We start from the raw sequence: 20,930 nt of genomic DNA on the forward strand, positions 1-20,930 counted from the left end.
AGAGCAACCAGCTGAAGGCAAGCCACCAAAATAACTAGCTCTCGCTGGCACCATAAACAGGAGAGGGAAACGGCCTCTTTATAGGTGCCTGTAATTTGGGGCTCTGGATTAAACCGTTCCTCTGATGTCACTGACTGTGTGTTAAATGCCTGTTACACAGAGAACTGATTTATTCACTTTCAGAGTAAAACCTCCCCCCCTTTTTAAAATGAGAGGATAAAATGTTGTTTTGCTGTTCTTGGTGTTGGCAGTTCATTCCACTCAAGACAGTTGTTCTGAAGATCAATGAGGTTGATTTTCTTATTGAATTCTTTGAGTTGAAAAGGAAATTCATGGGATGAACGAGAATGAAATGGTCAGTTAGATAGTAGCACTTAGACACTCCCTATCTTTGAATGTTTAAGTCTTCAGATATTCCGAGAAATCAAAAGATCCTGGCACACGTTGTTTCCCACACATGTAATTTGTTCCTAGGTAATTTAGATGTTTCTGACCTGATTCTACAGTGTAGCCAAGTGCTATAATATCTATTTAAATGATCTCAAGCACCTGAAACTCTAGATGGAGAGTGCAAAGGGAATCGAGGCCCCGCTCCCGAGAAACAGCTGCAAAGGACAGGATAATTCTGCTGCCATCAGAAGTATTGGGTAGTCATTTGGCTGAATTTTAAATATATGCAAAAGGCAAATCACCCCAAACTACCACGGACTGTGCAAAATGACTCTCTGTCGAGATTCTGATTTTGTTCAAGCGCAGTTCAGCCAGGCTTCCTGCCAAGACGCAATAGCTACCTTGGAGTCTAAGTTTGAGTCATTTCAATATTTCACCTTTATTTTCCCCCACCTCGTTTCCTTTCGGGAATTTGCCAAGCACGGATTTCTACACTCTGTCCTCTCCTCGCCTCTATCGCCTTCCTTCGTTTCGTTTGGTTTTATCTTTTTTTCGTGTGTGTGTCTACGTGTGTGGGTGCATCTCCGTGGTTCCGGGACAAGCCATCTCCTCCATTCCCTGACACTACTATATACAGCAGGCAGTTCTTTCACCGAGTTCCAAGTGGGGTTGGAGGGGGTTAATCATTCATCTGTTTCAGAAATGATTCGGTTAGAGGAGGCTCGATTTGTATTCCGCTGATGCACCTGAAGCATTCCTCACTGTCTACCTGTGAGGTTTCATTTTTTTTTCTTCCTTTGTTTTTTGGAGGTTCCAGGATGTATACTGGTGTGAACAGTGCATCCCCATTTCGTTGCCAATGATTTAACTGCAAATGTTTGAACTGACTGGTTGGAAATAACTGTTAGGCCAAGTGCCGTAAGTTGATTTCACAGAAGAAAGAGAAAACATCGATAACCACAACAGCATTTGCCTTATGCTGGATATTGTATGTGTGCATAATTATCTCTGATTTTAACTTCTGACTGCAGAAGACCTCAAGGGATGAATATGTGTTCATTTTTTTTCAGTGCATTTGCAGTATTTGCAGTATATATACACACCCATGTGTGTCGGGAACAAAGGTATTTTGTGGGGTTCAGGATCACTTGATCATTTTATATGGATCCTCACTCCAAAAGCCTCTTTGGTATGGAAAGGTAAAGTTATTAACCCTTGAAAATCTTTGTTCTCTTTCCTTACCAAAGTGTAAAAGTTTAAAAGAAGGTACCTGGAAAGTTTTTGGGCAGATATATTTCTTTTTCCCATTGTTGATGGGGAGGGTGGGTGGGAAAAGTTGTCCATCATTTGAATGAGGCTAAATGTTGACTTCTGGGTCCAGGGTTTGTCGAGCATGTATTTTGGTATTGCCCAGAAGAACTTTGATATTTTGAAATGTTCTGTCAAAGGCAGTGAGAAATGTGAAATGCTGTGAGCTTACTTTTAAAAGAAAAAAGTGAAACAAGGATAAGTTGCTTTTTCAATTCACTTTCTGATGTTTACATGTAGCTCCATCGAAAGCTGGAGGAGCTCAGAGGTCACCTAGAAGGCAATGTGAAAGGATACTCTCTCAGAGTAAATGTACGATTTCACTCGGTGATTTTTTTTTTTCCTAAACTTCTGCTGGCTGGTAACACCAAATTTGATTGGTTTGTCCTCTCATATCCATCTTTTTTTCTTTCTGTCTCTTTCTTCCTATCTATCACTTTCTTTTCTAGCTGGGGTTTCATGCTAAAGAATGAGAGATCAGACTTAATTGTCAGGGTTTAAATGGACCCTGAAATCATTCCGGTCTGTAGTATGGATAATCGATGATCACATTTGATTGGGCTCCCGGTTTAAAAAAAAAATCCCTTTCTAAAATTATAAGTGCCCCTATCAACAAATATGCAGTTAACACAGACAACTTCTGAGGAAATTCCTTTCATAAGACAATCGAAGCCTTTGATGACTGTAAGTTTGTTGTAGGCAGGGAATGTGTCTGTTGTTGTGTTGACCCGCCCAAGCACTTAGTACAGTGCTTTGCACACAGTAAGCTCTCATTGAACATGACTGAATGAATGATGATAATGATGAGCATAGTGTTTGTTAAGCAAAGACTATGTGTCAACCACCGTTCTAAGCAGTGGGGGAGGCACAAGTTAATCAAGTCAGACACAGTCCCTGGCCCACATGGGGCTTACAGTCTAAGTAGGAAGGACAACAGGTATCGAATCCCCATTCTACAGATGGGGAGACTAAGGCCCAAAGAAGTTCAGTGACTTGCCTGAGGTCACACAGCAGTCAAATACTGGAGCCAGGATTAGAACCCAAGTCCTCTGACTCCCAGGCCCGGGCTCTTTCGACTTAGGCCATGTGGCTCCTTTCTGTTCAATTCTCTTTCACTTCTTAATGGAAAATTTCAACAAAATTGCGTGCCATGCATCGTTCAGACAGATGCAGTATTGAGGCTGCTTAAGATTAGTTTGGAGATTGGGTGGGATATTCATGTGCCCCCACGTCAATCATTAAGAAAAATGTTTCACTTTAAGACCACATCAGAACTTTTTGATAAAATTTAGTGGTACCATATTTGTGACTTGAGGTGTAATCAAATGATACCAAGCTTAATATATATAAACCTAAAACTCGTGCAACATCATAAAAATGTTTATAAAAATGATGATGCACACAGACTGTCTGTTGGAAGGAAATGACGCCTCACAAGCCAAAGGATCCTTCTTGGGGTTTAATTACATAATTCACCTACATTAGATGATATTGTCCAAATGCAAATGTTACACTGGGAATGGACAAAATTGGTCATGTTTTTGATGACAGTGAGATTGGGTATCAGAATAAGTTCATATAATTTACTTTCTAGAGCGTCTTAGATGGCTTATCCCTGCCTCTTCACTTGCTCTTTCAAGTAGATTGTAAGAACCTCCTTCGAAATAGCACATAATACGGAATTGAGCAAAGGGGATTATAACGTATTGAAATAAAATTTCTGATGACCTCAGGTTAAGTTGCATCCACTCGGTTTTCTCAGAATAGCATCTATTAATCTTGGGTCCTGATTGATTTCTTCCAAGAATTTTTCCCTTTGATATCACTTTCACTAATGGAACTCTTTGGACACAAAAATCTAAGTTTGCCATTAGACTGTTTCAAAGTTTGCTCATTTTGGTGTTTACTCAATCAATTTAAATTTCCAAATAGGTTTTAGCAGTAGGTAATTTGGATGTTTTTCCAGGTCAAGTCCCTAGATCTGTGATTCTTATGAGTGGAATCCAAGGGACAGTGACCTGTTTTCCACCAGGCATTAAATCCAGAGAAGAAAATGTCCAGAGAAGAAAATGAGCTTGATAGTTTCACGCTTTTAGAATCCTCCTATGGTAAACATCCTCGAAAGTGCAATATATGGATTTCCACATGAAAGAGCTTGCTAGTTAAAAAAAGGTCTGATGGAAGAGCATTAATACTTAGAAAAGGGGAATTAATTAGGTTTGATATAGTGTTTTCCTTAGCAAAACCTTTGTTAAGAAGAGTTTAAACCTTTCTATAGAAAGAGATGACATGAGGGGCCTGGTCAATAGACGGGTCCTTGACTCTCCTCAGTTCTATGCTCTGAGATCCGTAGACTGTCTTTAACCTTCTTCCTTTAACCTACAGTATTTGTTAGTGCCTGCATTCATCTCGTTTATTCCACAGGAGACTAAATATTAGGTGCCACACATCCAGAGCCTCCCACTGAACACCTCAAAAAAACCCGGCAAAGTCAAGCTAACGTAAAATCCTGGCACAATCACCATCATGACTGATGAGATCATCCCTAGAAAAGATATCAATCAAATGAACAGTTGAGTGTTTAGTCTTCCTCCCAGTTTATTTGACTTACTCAGAACTCCTTTCTAGGGCCTTGGGGGATGAGAGAAATGACCACAGGCAGGTGGATGCAATTTTCTTCCCCGAAGTCCATTGAAACTAAGGTATTAATAGTAAACTACAGTTAGTTTCTTTTCCAGAATTAGTTTGGCAGAGGCCAGAATTTTAATTTGTTAAACAACTTACAGATGGAGCGAGAAGAAGTCATCTAGGTTCTGCTTTGGCATCCCTTGTATTTAAATGATCTGTAGGAACTGTGAAGCAAATACTAAGAGAAATACTTTAAGGAGCCTCAGAAAAGAAAGCTTCAAGGCAGTAACACTCAGTGCAACTCTTAAAGGTTGCTTTCAGCCTAGGTTGAGGGTGTTCTGTTACAGCATAATTGTAGTATGATGAATCTTAAAAACATAAGCTGCATTTTGGCTTTTTTTCTTACGATCATAACCTTTGCTTTACTTCCTGGCTCCTTTTTAGTGAGGTCTCATTTAGTGGCCAAGTCAGGTGTATGGACCACTTGAGTTCTAACCAAAGAAAATGACCAGTGCGTCACCTTTCCTGTTTCCTTTTTATATGATTTAAACATTAATTTTATTTTAGTCGTTATTTATGATCATACAAGTGTCAGTCCCCTGGCCACTTCACGGAAAAGGAAAAGTTAATAGATCCTTAGAGAGGGGCCAGGGAAGAGGGAGAGGAACAGAGCTGAACTAGAAGAACTGGATTCTCCGTTAATCAAACCCAGGCTAAACCCAGGAGAGGATTGAAGTGATTGTAGGTTAAATTAAAAAATTGCAGAAAATGTTAAAGCTTGAAGGGCGGAGTGAGTTTTAATTTAGATAAGGCCAAGTCAAGTATGTTTGGGGAATGCTACTATCAGTTAGATTTACTTATTAAGAGTTGGTTGGGTAGAGAGCGGTGAAACTAAGGACAATCCAAATGTGATTATGGAACAGTAAATTAAGTTGGTAGCTAAGCTGAAAAAGAAGAAATCATTTTTGTATCGTCACAAATCAGTGGGCAAGTGAGGAGGAAGACAGAAGAACTAATTTGAGGGGAGAAACATATGGCATCTAATTGGATGGTAATTTGAATCTGGCCTTCTGTCTACAGAATTGGGCTCTTCCCAAACAATGACATTGACATTCCTTCCAAACCTGAAATTCTGGATTGGAGTTTTGTTTTGTTTTTTTAATCCATCAGCGCTTAGTATAGTGGTTGGCACATATTAAGTGCTTATAAAGTACCATAATTATTATTATTATTTCTCCTTAATCTGAAATCAGAATTCCACTTTCCAGCTATGGAATTACTGTAGTTGGGTACAAACAGTAAATACTTAGCTAACTCTCTGGAATTGGAATCATGGTTAAATGATCTCTTACACATTTAAGAAGACATGATTAATTCCTAGGAAACCACAAGCCTCACCATTCAATATTTTTGTTTGATTGCATTCCATATATTCTGCTTCTTTTCTCTTCAGTCTTCTCTTGATTGAGTTGTTTCCTCAAGAGCATGCGTGTTCATCTTCTGATTTCCTCTAAATTCTCCACTGAGCTCTCACTTCTGGTCGGTAACATTCACTGACCGGAGATGGCATAACACGGGGAGGTGAATAGCATTTCATAGCACAGAGTTGAGCAGGTGAAGATCATTTTATTGCACAGAGTTGAGCTGGTGAATTTCATTTCATAGCAGAGTAGCTCTGTACAGGAAAGTGTCTTCATGCAGCAACAAAAACCTTTAGTTCAGTAGGGAGAACATTTGCACCCATTACAGCTTAATAGCTAAACCAACAGTAGCATTGTTTATCCTGGGGGAAATTGCTTCAACAACTGCTTGCCAGTCCTCTTTGCAGAGAATTTTAAAAAAATGATTTTGGTTGGTGAACTCTTGGCTGCTGTGTTGTTTGAATTTGTTGGAATGTAATTTCTGCATTTGGGTTTTTCAAATTGTGTTTGATTAATATATGCAGTTTAGATTATTTTAAGCCTTGGTTGTTATAGTTATGTTTGCCTGGTGTAGTAGGATGAGCACTTTATAGGAGTACTTATAATAAGTTGGTTTTAGAGCTAGCTCTTAGGAAAAATGGTAAACTGCATTGTGTGCTGCAAATTAACTGAATCATCTTAATGGGCAGAGTTAATCAGTGTAATTGGGAGATTTCATGTTCTACCACAAAGAAATGGGATCCCATCTCACTCACCCTGCAATTAGGACTTGGAAATTCTCATACACATCTCATAAAATCCCCTTATGATAATGAGCTCATACTAAACCATCTTTGGCGATCCAAGAAATCACTTCATGGGAGAACTTTTTGGGCCAGAGTGTCCTGATCAGCATTAACTCTATTAATACGGTAAAAGGCAAAAATAAAAGTTCTCGCAAGCAAAACCCCTTTATTAGTAGGAATGATGGGAGCAGAGAAATGCAGAAAACAAGGGGGGGATGGTGGTCTTAGCAAAACTTTCAAAATGTGATTAAGAAAAAATTCAGTGGATCGTTATTACCTCCTTCAGATAATGAAATCAGGGCAGAAATTTGAAAAGGGAATGGTGAAACCAGAATTGAGTGAGTTGGGCAGCCACCTCAGGTTCAGCCGGCTCAATCAAGCAGTGGTATTTACTGAGTACCTTCTGTTTTCAGAGCACTCTTCTAAGCGCTTGGCAGAGTACAATATAAAAGGGTTGGTAGACAGGCTCCTCGGCCACAGGGAGCTTGCAGTCTAGGGGGCCTGAGAGAATTGGGTCTAACAGGCGGCTCAAAGGCAAGAGCTCCTTCAAGTAGTAGGGCAGGTGGGTCTTCAATGCATCCAAGTACCAGAAGCGCACAGTTGGAGCGAACATATCTACAGCAGGGCCATGGGGAGAGTGGAGGAGAGCTGAGGGAAGAGCTTGTTCTGCTTGGGAGAGATCGCGGTTTTGTGAAAATGACCTTTCGAAGAATTTGTTAGAGACAATTGGATAGGAAATTACTGTAGGAGATGGGGCTTTTTTTCACTGTATAAATCGTACTTCCTATTGCCAAAGTTTCCCTAGTGAATACTGCCATCTCTTAGTATTATAAGAACTCAGAGGGGCAATTTTTCATCGTTGAGTGTAGGGCAGATCTCGGAGGGGATAGGGTCTTGGGATGTGTGGCTTTCTAGACTATGTTTTGCCACATCTGCCCCCTTCCACCACCACCACCACTCCAGAACTCAGAAAGGACACCGTGGTTCACTACAGTGCTCCGCTTTGGCAGTTAGCGGGGGGAGGTGATCCCCCAAACTTGCCCAGAGCCCAGCAAGATCAAGAGACCGTAAATAGCATCAACAATGCCATTACCGAGTCATTCTTCCAGCCCAGAACTACATCCTGGATGTTCCAGCACTTTGTTCCAGAAATTCATTGTGTTGGAATGTCTTATAACATCCAAGCTATAATGACCTCTAAACAGCTATGCTAGATGGAACGCATGAAGAGAAAGAATGACAGAAGGATATTCAAATACCTGCTGTATGCAGAGTTGCAATCGGAAAACTGAAAACAAGGAGGATAGAGGAAACATTTTAGAAACACAGTAAAACAGAGCCTCAGAAAATGCTGGATCACTGCTGAAAGCAGTTGCTCAGGCACGACCAGCGAGCCATACTGCTCTCAAAAGATGAGTGGCTGTTTTTGAGCAAAAATTTTCTTAAGGATCAAGAGAAAAGGAGGCAAGAAAGAAAAAAGCACCAGGTCCTGCAAAAATCAAACACAATACAATAAGGGACAGTCCTGTGGGTCCCAAATTGGCCTTTTTAGCCATCCATACACACACACACACACACTCAGGTGATTTTCATTGTCAGTGGCAATTCTTCCAAATATATATGTTTCTGACAGTGGCACACAGATGCCTGGGGAAACGATGAGATGGTTTCCCTTCCTGGACATTCATCCTCTTAGGGGTGACCAGTCCAACACCCTTAATATTTTCTTCTACAACTCTGACTACTCATCCAAGTATTGATCCAAGCCTCTTTGAATCTGCTGCTATTTTGTCCTGCCCAATTTCCTATGGGGAAAAAAGATCTTGTTTACCTCCTGCCGTTTGATGACATCTTCCTTTTTGTCTGTTTTGTGTCTGTGCCTTTCCAGTGTCAGGGACAACACCCTTGTCCTGGTGTTGGGGTCATTGTTGAACAACTATTCTCTGTTCACTCTTAAAAGACCCAAGCCGACCCTTGTTCTGAGTCTGGGCGAGCGGGCAGGGTTAGTATGAGGATGATCATCCGATCTGGCCCCAGAGCCTGTCAGATTCTCCCAGAGCCCCCACTGGACTCAGGGGCCGGGCTAGGGATGCAAAGCTTCGTGGATGGGAGCCAAACAGGACGTTAAGCCATCGACTCTGCCCCCACCATGACAATTACATGCTACTCACGCCAGGGAATTGGAATCCCTGTCAACTCCTTTGATGGAGAGGTTCCTAAGAGCCCAGGCCATCTCAGAAACTGTCATTTTGGTCCACTTAGAGCTTTCTTGTAGCCCAGTTTTCACTTTTATATATCTCATTCTTCTAAGGTTAGAAGGAAAGAAATGAATCAGCTGACATGAACGTTTCTAACTCGCTAATAGAGTTTGCTTCTATTTCCACATGCCCTAAAATCTAATCTCTGCATCCTGAATCTCTACTCCAGATCAGACCTGGAGGGCACAGGTGGCATAAAGGTGCTAGCCTGCATACCTTTTCTTAAAATTCATCTTCTGTGACCATCAGGTGGGCACCTGTTCAGAGGGCAGACCAGAGCCCTAGGGGTTCAGGGAGAAAAATCCAGACCATGCTTTGAATTAAATAGCCATAAAAACCAGTGAAATTCTTCCTTAAATAGAGACAGAATATCAGAGAGCGTTTCCTGTTTGGATTACGACCACCTCATTTGTATGATGGGATGGGATGTTGAGTTTCATTTTCTTTCCCATTCCAAGGCAATTCATGCTAAGCAAAGACAAGTTGGAGGACGGTCTGGGCCACTGCTAAAGGAATTGATCAACCAAGCAGTGGTATTTATTGAGCGCTTATGGTGCAGAGAACTGTACTAAGCACTTGGGAGAGTACAATGCAACAGAGTTGGTAGACTTCCTTCCCACCCACAAAGAGCTTACAGTCCTCAGGGGATGTCACACCTTAATAGAAATACGTATGGGAATAACACAAGTTGCCCTGTGAAAACCTTTTGGGGCCTTCATTACAGTAAGGATCAGGATGTCAGGACTGGAAGTATTTTCACACTTATCTTACCTGAAAGCCATCTTCTCCTATGTCCCTCATCAAGCCCAGGGCTAGAGGACAGAGATGCGATTTCATTTCCTTTTCTTTTTTTAGCCAGATGCTCTTGATTCTGAGAAAAGACTCCACTTTAAGAGGTTCAAGGCCTGAAATATTAAACAAAGAAACAAACAAACATGCAATAACTTTTTGAAGCCCTAGCTAATGTGAAAATCACCTGAGACCCGTGCCAAACAGCCATTTCCTCGTTAACAGTGTTCTCTTTTCCCCCCTGCACAACCAGGCTCGGCTCCCCTCGTGTTCATCCACGTATAGTGTTTCTGAGGTATATGTTGCATGTGTGTTGTTACACTGTCGACATCTCACCCCCACTGTTTTTCCTTTATCTTCCTTCGGCCTTCTTTTATTTTTCCTTGCAACATACACACCTTGTCTGGAAGGAGTGGGGAATCAAAAAGAGAGAAAGTGAGAGAGCGAGTGTTCTGTCTCCTGGGATCGATATTCTTCATGCTTATCGCATCATGCCAGCGAAGCTTGTTTCATAGAGTCAGCCTGGGCTACCCAGTGCAAGAAAAGATGAATTGGGCAATTAGACCGTCACTCATTTAAGCAATGGGAAAGGTTCCTTCAGTTCCTGCTTATTATGATAAAAATGTGAATCGACTGGAGAGGCTGGTTAAAAACGTTAATAGATCTGTGGCTTTTTCATCAGTTTGACCGTTGGGGCAGTGCGGGTCTGTCTGTGTATGCATGTTCATGTGTCTGTATGTGGCACCGTGTATTTGTATGTATGTGACAGTGCATATCTGAGTGTATAGGTGAATTGATATTATCCTCTGTCTCTGTGTCAGGGGCAGAACAGGGACTATAATCTGTTTTCATTCCCAGACCTATTTCTACTAGGTGATTCTGCCTCACCAAAGGCATGTGGTTGGCAGTACAAACTAAGGAAATGGGCTAAAATCAGAGCCCCTAAATAGGGAAATCTAATCGTACCATCTCAATAAGTCACTTCCCTCTTCAAAAGTCATCCTCCTTTTCCTAGGTTGTGTAGAAATGACTTAACATCTTCTACCTTACCATTTCATTCCAACAACTCACCATTTGCTTTTGTGGCTCGGTAAAGATTTCTCTCAGATATGTGGCAGGATACGCAGAGGTGGTTTAATTGCTCCTTTTTTTTAATCCATCCTGATGTGTTATTTGTGGACTGAAAAGTGAAGTAGGCCTTCCAAACTGTATTGTTCAAAATGTCATGTCATTATTTGTGATGGTATTTGCCAGGGGAAAAGAAAAGGACTGGCATAAAGAGAAGTCAGATTGATGATAATGAATTCCAAACAAGTAGGTGGACAATAACTGCTGCCCTCCAGGATGGGATTCTTTCCTCAATCAGAGAGTTAAATTCATCGTAATATTTAAGCAGCAACAGCTCAAGGAATTCCATTCTCTTTCGTGGCCTAGTGGATAGAGCACGGGCCTGGGAGTCGGTAGGTCTCAGATTCTAGTGCCGGCTCTGCCACTTGTCTGCTGTGTGACCTTGGGCAAGTCACTTGACTTCTCTGGGCCTCAGTTACCTCATCTGTAACATGGGGATTAAGACTGTGAGCCCCTGTGGGACAGGGACTGTGTCCGACCCCATTTGCTTGTTTTCTATCCCCCCACCTCCCCCAGCACTTAGTACAGTTCCTGGTACATAGTAAGTGCTTAACAAGTACCACAATTATTATTATTATTGTTATTATTGTTATTATTATTTCCTGCACTACTTGAGTGACTTAAAGTCTTCTGTCTTGGGTCTTCACATACTGTAAATGTCAGTCATCAATGATATTTATTGAGCTCCTTACTGTGCGGAGCACTGTTATTAATGCTTGTGTTTAAGACAGCTTAGTAGGTGTGGTAATAATAGTGTTTATTGAGTACTAATTGGGTGCAGTGTACTATACTAGGCTCTTGGGAAGCACAAAACAAAGAAATGGCACATTTCATGCCCAAAAAGAGCATACTTTTTAAGGGCGGAGGCAGACATCAAAACTATTTACAAATGAAGTAGTCAAAATAAATGACCGAATGTACATTTGACCTAAAAGTGCTGAGGATGAGTATAAATGAGGGCTAAAGATGGCTGCTGCGTTTATTATAGCTTTGGATGCTGGGAACTAATCAGGGAAAGCTTGTTGGAGAAGGCACGATTTTAGGAGGGTTTTGAATGAGGGGAGGGCTGTGGTCTGTCTTTTGGGGGAGGGAGGAATTTTAAGCCCGGGTAACAGTCTGAGCAAGGAGCTGGAAGTGGGAGAACCAAGAGCCTTGAACAGCTAGACCGTTAAGCTTGGGAAGAACAAAGAGAGTGAACTGAGGCATAACAGATGAAGATAGGTAAGGAGGGGTGAGTTCGTAGAGATTCTTAAGATTAGTTGTTGAGGAGTTTGTGACGGATCTGGACAGACGTGCCCATGACAGGCCAGGGTTTATTCAGCCCTTCTCTTGGCCCATCTAGCGGGTGGAGCCATTTTAGGAGAGCCCAGATGCCCATTAATGTCCAGGGCAACCTTTCCAGGAATGGGCAAGATTCGAAGGCCCTACCAAGTGAACCCCAATCTTTTACCCCTCAGAGTCCCTTCACCATTCTTTGGATCTTTTAAGCGTCCCCAAACAGGAAGTGGATCGTCTGGGACCGGCCAGCTGTCTCATCTCCCAAAGCTGACTGCAGGAAGCCCAAAGATGTCTCTCTCAGCATGCCAGCCAAATTCATCCCTCTGGCACGCTGGCACCCAGCACTTAGAACAGTGCTTGGCACATAGTAAGTGCTTAACAAATGCCATCATTATTATTGCCAAGCCTCTTCCAGATGCAGATGCAGAGGTTAGAACTCGCCCTCCGTTCACAATGAAAGGATTTTTAAAGAATGTTAAAGAACAAATATAAAGAAATTGCAGTTCAAAAGCACCTTTTCCTTTTCTCTGGCACATTCCCTTTCCACACCTTTTCCTTTCCTCCTTTCCTCCATTTCCCGTGTCCCAGGACCCTTTCTAGTGTCCTGCAAGTGACCTGGTGCTCTTGAACTTCTGGCCCATCTCCCTCCGATTCTCTCAGGGAATCCCAGGTTTTAGTTCCACCCCAACCAGATCCACCCCTCGGGATTTTTCCGATGTCAGAGTTAAGCTTCCCCAGGGATAGGAGCCTCACCCCACAAGGGATGCTAGCCTCTGGGCCCCAACCTGGAGTACCACTTCTGTATCCTGTATCCCAGAGTGGCTTAGTTCTAACTAACTTAAAATGGCAAAGGGACGACTTCTCCCCAGTTAATTCGCCACCCCCCCATACTCCCCTTTTCCCAATCCTCCTCTGTGATCGACTGTTTAAAGCAGAATCCAAAGCAATGTACTTGGTACAATTCAATTAGTTTTTCCTAAGAGATTCTACCCGTTTTAATAATAATGTTGGTATTTGTTAAGCGTTTACTATGTGCCGAGCACTGTTCTAAGCGCTGGGGTAGACATAGGGGAATCAGGTTGTCCCACGTGGGGCTCACAGTCTCAATCCCCATTTTACAGATGAGGGAACTGAGGCACAGAGAAGTTATCAATCGGTCAGTCAGTAACTTGAGCACTTAGTCTGTGCAGAGCACTGTACTAAAAACTTGGGCCAATACCTTAGTGATAATAATAATAATTATTAAGGTATTTGTTAAGCACTTACTTTGTGCTAAGCACTGTTCTAAACACTGGGGTAAATACAAGGGAATCAGGTTGTCCCACATGGGGCTCACAGTCTTAATCCCCATTTTACAGATGAGGGAACTGAAGCCCACAGAAGTGAAGTGACTTGCCTGAGGTCACACAGCAGGCATGTAGTGGAGTCAGGATTAGAACCCAGGTCCTTCTGACTCCCAGGCCTCTGTTCTATCCACTGATCCACACTGCTCCTCGAGAATGAGTGTAGATGGAGAAGAGAAGGGCACCCAAAGAAAGCCTTGTGGGATGCCATCAGTAAGAGCATGAAAGGCAGAAGAAGAGTCAGCAAATAAAACTGATGACTGACCAGAGAAATAGTGGGAGAACCAGGTTAATGCCGTGTCAGCCAAACCGAGGCCTGATAATGCTTCGAAGCAAAGGGAGGGATCCATAGTATCAAACACAGCTGTTGTTGAGGAGAATCAGGACAGAAGTATCAACTTTTGGACTTTTAAAAAAGATGGTATTTGTTAAGCACTTACTACGTATCAAGCACTGTTGTAAGCAATGGGGTGGATACGTGTTAATCGAGTTGGCCATAGTCCCCGGCCCACATGGGGCTCACAGTCTAAATAGGAGGGAGAGCAGGTGTTTCATCCCCATTTTACAGTGGAGGAAACTGAGGTGCAGAGAAGTGTCTTGCCCATGGACATACAGCAGGCAGTGGTGGAGCCAGGATTAGAACTCAGGTCTTCTGACTCCCAGGCTCATACTCTTTCTACTAGGCCAAGCTGCTTCCCAGTAAACAGTTGGCAATAAACTTGGCAAAAGACAGTTGGTCACTAACTTTAAAAACACAGCCTCGGGAGTAGTTGCAGGAAAAGTCATAGTATTTATTAAGTCTTTACAATGTGCCGAGCATTGGATAAGAATACACAAGTGAGATTTAGACACAGCCCCTAGCCCTTCAGGGGCTGACCAATTAAAAATAAGCTGGGGCAGGGTTTGCCATCAGAGACAGTGGAAATGAGGAAATAATACAAGTATAAAACAACGTAAAATAGAACATAGAAGTACAGAGTCCAACGTGCCCGGTGGTGAAGGTGAGCTCTAGGGGCCTTCTGAACTGTATCGAGGTTGCGCGCTGGCTTGGATCCTCATAGCCCCACAAGGGAAGTCTGCTAGAGGGTCATAAATTGAGGTATTGGAGAGGAAATGGAGGCAGCCGGTGTATATAGACCATTCTGTGAGTTTCAGCAGAAATGGTAGGAGAAAGATGGGGCGGTAGCTGAACAGAGCTGTGGGTCTGAGACAGGACTTTCGGAGGAGACATGAAGGCCAAGGGAAGGAGCTATCAGAGAGTGAGAAGCTGAAAATAATAATGGAGTAGAGTAGGAGCAAGTGGTTTTAAGAGGTTAGAGAGGATAGGCTCAGAGATTTAGTTAGAGGATGTGGATTTAGAGAGCAGATGGAATTCCTTTTTTTTATCAATTAATAAATGATATTTATTGAGCACATACTGTATGCAGAGCACTGTACTAAATGCATGGGAGAGTACAATACAATAGAGCGGTAGCTTTGTGCTCTCAAGTAGCTTCCAGTCTGACCTCCCATGGAGAAACAGTAAAATGTGTACCATATGATAAAACCGCCTATTTTCACACTTGCTTTTATCGCCATATGATGTACCTCTTCAGAATTCATTAAGCTGAGTCCCAAGTAGAAGCCAAGTGGCAAATAAAATGTAATATTGAAAGACAGGCCTCATTTTACTGTTGTAAAGAGTTACGATGATAACTCCGAATCGCTCCACGATGGCGACCTTCTACCTCAAGGTCTAGGGTTTTTACCTTCTCCTGCAGGCAGGCAGGGACGGGTGGAGGGACAGCAGTATTCATGAAATAGAATATTGCCCAGCTGTGTTGATGTTAAGAGCCACTTCAACATAGCACATAGTAAGTCCTTAATTGCCACGATAATAATAATATTATCATTAGGTATTAATTCTATTAAGCTAACCTAACTTGTGCAACCAAAGTTTAGTTATGTTGGGTTCATCATTTTCCTTTAGTTTTTTCTTCTACTAGGCAACTTCTACACACCAGGGAGCTGAAATAGGAGAGACTTTCTGGTTGTATTATTCTCAACTCAATTAAAGCTGGGGTACCGGGATTGCATTAGTGATCAATCTCAAGATTTGCAGCTCAATTTCTAAGCTGAAAAACTTTAAATAAACATCCAAATTCATATGCCGTATCTGGCAGCTAAAATATGGACCTCTTAAAGATTCATCTCAGATGACTTGGACTAATTTGTAGTGGTTTGATTTATATCGACAGCAAGTTTGGAGATAAATCATTTCTTCCCTCTTAAGGAGAGCACACACTAGCCCATCTAAACTCAGACACTTAAAGCTGCCTTGTCCTCTGGCATCTGTTCGCTTTCCGCAGCCATGTGAACGGCTCCTAAGATTATTTTACAGGATTGTGCCCCATCCTGTTTGTATTGATGGGACAAATCGGCTACTCTTTTGTGCTGCTGCCTAAACTTTGTTTAAGAAAAACAGCAAGATCAGATAGGGAAGGTACCGAATTGTTTACTTCAATCGTGTGCTCTTCCCAAATTGTGGAGACAGTAGGTGCTCAATAAATGGGGAGGATGTTGATGAGCGGGGATGAAGATGGGAGTAGGCTTTGCCCCATTCCCCATCCTCCTTGCATCTCTTACCCTCACAACAGAGGGAGAGGGGTTGCTAAAATTCGGTCCCCAGTCAAGCCACACCCTTAAATGTGTTTCCCAGAGGAATCTCCGGGAAACAGGCAGATGCTCAATCAATGTGTATTTATTGAGTGCTTGCTGTGCAGAGCATTGGACTAAGCACTTGGTACAGTACAACAGAGTTGGTAGACCCACGCCCTGCCCACAAGGAGTTTATAATCTAGAGGTGGAGACATACATTAAAATAAATTTACGGATACGTATATAAATGCTGTGGGACTGAAGGTAACGTGATTACCAAGAGATTAAAAATGCTCCTTCTGGAGAAAGCTGTATTGATTTCAGTTTTTTAACTTTGCAATTCTGAACTGTTTGGAATTGCCTGAACAAAATAAGCGCATTCCTTCGATCACTGGAGCCATGCTATGAGGTGACCATATTTCTGGTGCTCAAAGTGAATGGGAAGATGTTATTCGTATTTATTGAGAGCTTACTGTGTGCAGAGCACTCTACTAAGCACTTGGGAGAGTACAATATAACAATAAACTGATACATTCCCTGCCCACAACGAGCTTAGAGTCTAGAAGGAAATTAATGTTACTGTCAAGGAGCGGGGCCGAAGGCATAGTGGAAGCGGTGTAGCCTAATGGCAAGAGTACGGGCTTGGGAGTCAGGGGGCCGTGGGTTCTAATCCCGCCTCTGCCACTTGTCTGCTGTGTGACCTTGGGCAAGCCACTTCACTTCTCTGTGCTTCAGTTACCACATCTGTAAAATGGGGATTAAAACTGTGACCCCTATGTGGGCCAACCTGATTACCTGCTATCTACCCCAGCGCTTAGAACAGTGTTTGGCACAAAGTAGCCGCTGCTTGGGAGTCAGAGGTCATGGTTCAGATCCCAGCTCTGCCACCTGTCAGCTGTGTGACTGTGGGCAAGTCACTTAACTTCTCTGTGCCTCAATAACCTCATCTGTAAAATGGGGATTAACTGTGTTTAACTGTTTAACTGCCTCACGTGGGACAACCTGATTACCCTGTATCCACCCCACTGCTTAAAACAGTGCTCTGCACATAGTAAAGGCTTAACAAATACCAACATTATTATTATAAATACCATTATTAGCATTAGAGTGGAATAGAAAAAGTCAGGAAAGGGAGGCAGAGACAAAGAGACAGGAGAATCCCAACAGTAAATAATCAAGATCTAAGGGAGGGCGAGTGTGGCATGAAGAAGATGAGGTCAGTGTCTGATGCTAAGGAGGAAGAGAGAGATTCCGTTCCACATCCTCACACTGCACCCCTCATGTCAACCTTCATCCCACAGGGTCTGCGATGGGCCACAATGGTTGTTCTGAGCCCTCATATTTATCCCCTCTAATGGAAAAACAACTCAAGCACACGTAGCCTACTACTAGAAGGAAAAGATGAAAAAACTAGTCGATGGCCCGGTCATTGGTCACGCAGTTGCTGAAGTGGCAAACTACTGGGTGGCTGAGAAATCCTGTTTGGTAACATACTGCCGACTTGGGAAGGAGACCGGGAAGACGGTTAGAGATCGCCTGCCCTACCCAAACTAGGCTAATCCGAGGTCAGCCACCCGTGGACTCTAACCTTCAAATCCGCCAGTCCACAGCTCTCCCCCTCTTCAGAGCCCTCCCGATAACACATCTCCTCCAGGAAGCCTTCCTCAATTAGTTTCTCTTGACTCCAGTTCATATCCCCTTTCTTCCACTTCAACATTCCTGTGCCCTTTATGCCATAATGCCTCCACTGCACTTCTTTACATGTCAATTTGCCCTACTATTTAAGCATTTCCTCCTCCATTTTTTTCTCTTCTTGAATCCGCGTATTATTTTGTGTCATCTCCCCTGCTAGACCGGAAGTTCCTTGAGAGCAGGGATCCTGCCTTACAACTCTATTTTTCCAAGCAATTAGTACAGTGCCGTGCAAATAGTAAGTGCTCAGTTAAATCTATGGGGCAGAAATAAAAACAACACAGACTCCAAGTACAAAAAAAAAAGTTGCATCATCTAAGCAACGTGGAAAACTGCAGCCATTCAGAAAGCCCTAGTTGCCCGTGAGCTAGCCATACAGAGATGACAGGGCTGGGATGATGGCTCTAAGCGCAATCAAAGAATGAGATGATTTGGTTCTGTTGTAAGGAAATTAAGTGTTTTATTCAGGCTATTCCACATCTTCACTACTTAATAGCCTGCTCCGTGTCCATCCTGGGCTGGTTTGTATTTTCTAGCTAACTTCCCAAGGAATTGCTATATTCCTTATAAACTTCAAAAGGGCTCCTAAATCACGTAGCATACTGCAGCCCAGTGTAAGTGAACCTCTAAAATAACTGGAACTAAAAGCCTGCACCCGCATTTCTGACCCAGCATGGTGAATCAGTCAATTGGTAGCGTATTGAGCACCTACTGTGAGCACCTACTGTACTAAGTGCTTGGGAAAGTACAATATAGTAGACATCTGTCTTCAAGGAACTGACAGTCTAGCAGGGGAGACAGACGCTAAAATCAGTTTCAGGTGGAGGAAGCAACCTAGGATAAAAATAAATGCATAAGTGCTGAGCGGGGAGGTGGTGGAGTGAGTACTTAAGTGCTTAGAGAGTATGGACTCAATTGTGCAGATGATGCAGAAGACAGAGAGAAATTGGGTGGAGAGATGGGAGGTTAGTCAGGGAAGGCTCTTCTGAAGGAGATGTTAGAGAAGCAATGTGGCTCAGTGGAAAGAGCAGAGGTTAAGGAGTCAGAGGTCATGGGTTCTAATCCCAGATCCGCCACTTGTCAGCTGTGTAACCTCGGGCAAGGCACTTCACTTCTCGGTGCCTCAGTGACCTCATCTGTAAAATGGGGATTAAGACTGTGAGCCTCACGTGGGACAACCTGATTACCATGTATCTACTGCAGCGCTTAGAACAGCGCTCGGCACTTAACAAATACCAACATTATTATTTTAGATGCGATGGTGAGATGAGATAAAGAACAATTTGATAAGGGATTATCGAGTCAACCATTATAGTGAGCCCTCACATTTGTGTCTAAAGGAATAAGTGCACGGCGGTCACTCCTCCATCCAGCCAACCTTCTCTGTGTGCCGAGGATTTCAACCTCAGGGATTCATTCACTCATTCATTCCATCGTATTTATTGAGCACTTACTGTGTGCAAAGCATTGTACTAAGCGCTTGGAAAATACACTTCGGCAACAGAGACGGTCCCTACCCAACAATGGGCTCACAGCCTAGATGGGGGGAAACAGAGAAGAAAATACAACGAGTAGACAGGTATCAATAGCATCAATATAAATAAATAGAATAATAAATAGATACCTATATCCTTAAGTGCTGAGGGGCAGGGAAGGGGGGAGGGATGGGGAGGAGGAGCAGAGGAAAAGGAGGGCTCAGTCTGGGAAGGACTCCTGGTTGTTGCTTTCTTTTAGAAGGGCTTCCTTTCTTCTGCTTTCCTACCTCAGTCAGGACTGCGTGGAAAAGGAATATTGACTGGTCATTCTACTCAGCCATGCTTTATCCTGTGGGCAACAGGGTATCGCTTGAACAAGACTCCTTCAATTCTGACCCTTCAAGCTGTATATTTATAGGATCTTTATAAACATCTCCTGGTAGCCAATCTTGTTAAACAATTATCAGGGCTGTTTTGTCAAATGTTTCTGAAAATCTGGCAATGCAGGATAGGCTTAAGGATATTCCTTCTATTTCTCCATCCATTGTACAGAGGAAAAGTACATATCTTGTTGCAGGCTAAAGTTGCATTCCTTAAGTACATGGTTATTAATAATAGTAATAATAATAATTGTTGTATGTGTTTAGTGCTTACTATGTGCAAGGCACTGGGGTAGATATAATGTAGTTGGGTTGAACACAGTCCCTGCCACAGATTGAGCTCATTCTCTTAATCCCCATTCTCGATGAAGTAACTGAGGCACAGAGAAGTGAAGAGACTTGCCAAGATCCTACAGCAGACAAGTGGCAGAGCCGGGATTAGAACCCAGGTCCTCTGGCTCCCGGGCCTGTGCTCTACCACTAGGCCATGCTGCTTCCCTTACACCACTTAGTTTCCGTTTAATGGCCTGAAGTTGGAATTTACTAAATGATCTCTTTGGACAGCTTGTAGATGCTGCTTATTGAAAGGAAAGAGCTCAAAGTGTTTATGGGTGCCAGGTCTTTTTGCTCCCACCGTGGATTGTCCTTGGTAGCAATCTGACTTCCGTCTGTGAAGATAGACCAGCATGATTGACTGCTATCAAAAAAAAGTGGCTCCCTTCGAGGGACAGTTTAGGGACCAAGTTGCAAGAAGGGAAAACAGCACTAGGTGCTTTAAACGGCCAAGCAGAGCAACACAGAACTGTGGGTCCCACATTGGGTGAATTTCACTGTCAGTGACGCCTGTCACTTATGAAGGACAACTCTTTTTATTTCAATATTAAACTATATAGCTCAATATTAAAAGGGGAAGAGAAGCCATGCATGTGTAGAGAAGCTTTTCCAGATGACAGATGGATTGAGAGAACACAAGATTTTGAGAGATGTTGCTGTTGGCATTTGTCAGTGATTTCTTAATTAGCAATCAAACAGGGAAACAGTCAAAGGTCACAGGCTTTCAGGTTGGTTAGAGAAATCCATAGAGTTGTTCCCTACCTAATAGAGATGTTTTGAGGATATAATGAGATAACTGAGGAAAAATTGTTTGGGGAAATACAAGCTGTCTAAAAATTCAAGGTAAAACATGATTAAGGGTACTCAGTTCGTGGATGAGAAGGGTCTGCCAAAGAATCTTTCCAGCAATGGAAAGCAGAGGGGTAGATATATATTTACTTCAGTCAGGTTTTCCATCTTTGTTTTTGAAAGTGATGCTGAGAGTGGTGTTTTTGCACACTCTTCTATTTGTTGAGGAGAAACCCTTGCAAATGTCAGAACAATCCCCCCTCCCTGCTAATAGATCTTAGCAGACCTAGAGCCCT

At 42.7% G+C, this 20,930-nt stretch overlaps 1 protein-coding gene across 8 annotated transcripts in view; it reads left to right on the top strand.

Moving 5' to 3' along the window:
- GPHN (gephyrin) overlaps positions 1–20,930 on the top strand; it is a 684,869-nt gene that overhangs the window by 482,863 nt on the left and 181,076 nt on the right. For 2 of the 8 annotated variants that reach the window (XM_029059894.1, XM_029059950.2), the window contains one exon: positions 1,939–2,010. The exons of the other annotated variants lie outside the window; for them this stretch is intronic. In XM_029059894.1, coding sequence (XP_028915727.1) covers positions 1,939–2,010 — 72 coding nt within the window. The remainder of the gene's footprint in view (positions 1–1,938; positions 2,011–20,930) is intronic. 8 annotated transcript variants of the gene reach the window in all.

The sequence above is a fragment of the Ornithorhynchus anatinus genome, chromosome 1 (assembly GCF_004115215.2).
Source record: "Ornithorhynchus anatinus isolate Pmale09 chromosome 1, mOrnAna1.pri.v4, whole genome shotgun sequence".
Taxonomy (NCBI): domain Eukaryota; kingdom Metazoa; phylum Chordata; class Mammalia; order Monotremata; family Ornithorhynchidae; genus Ornithorhynchus; species Ornithorhynchus anatinus.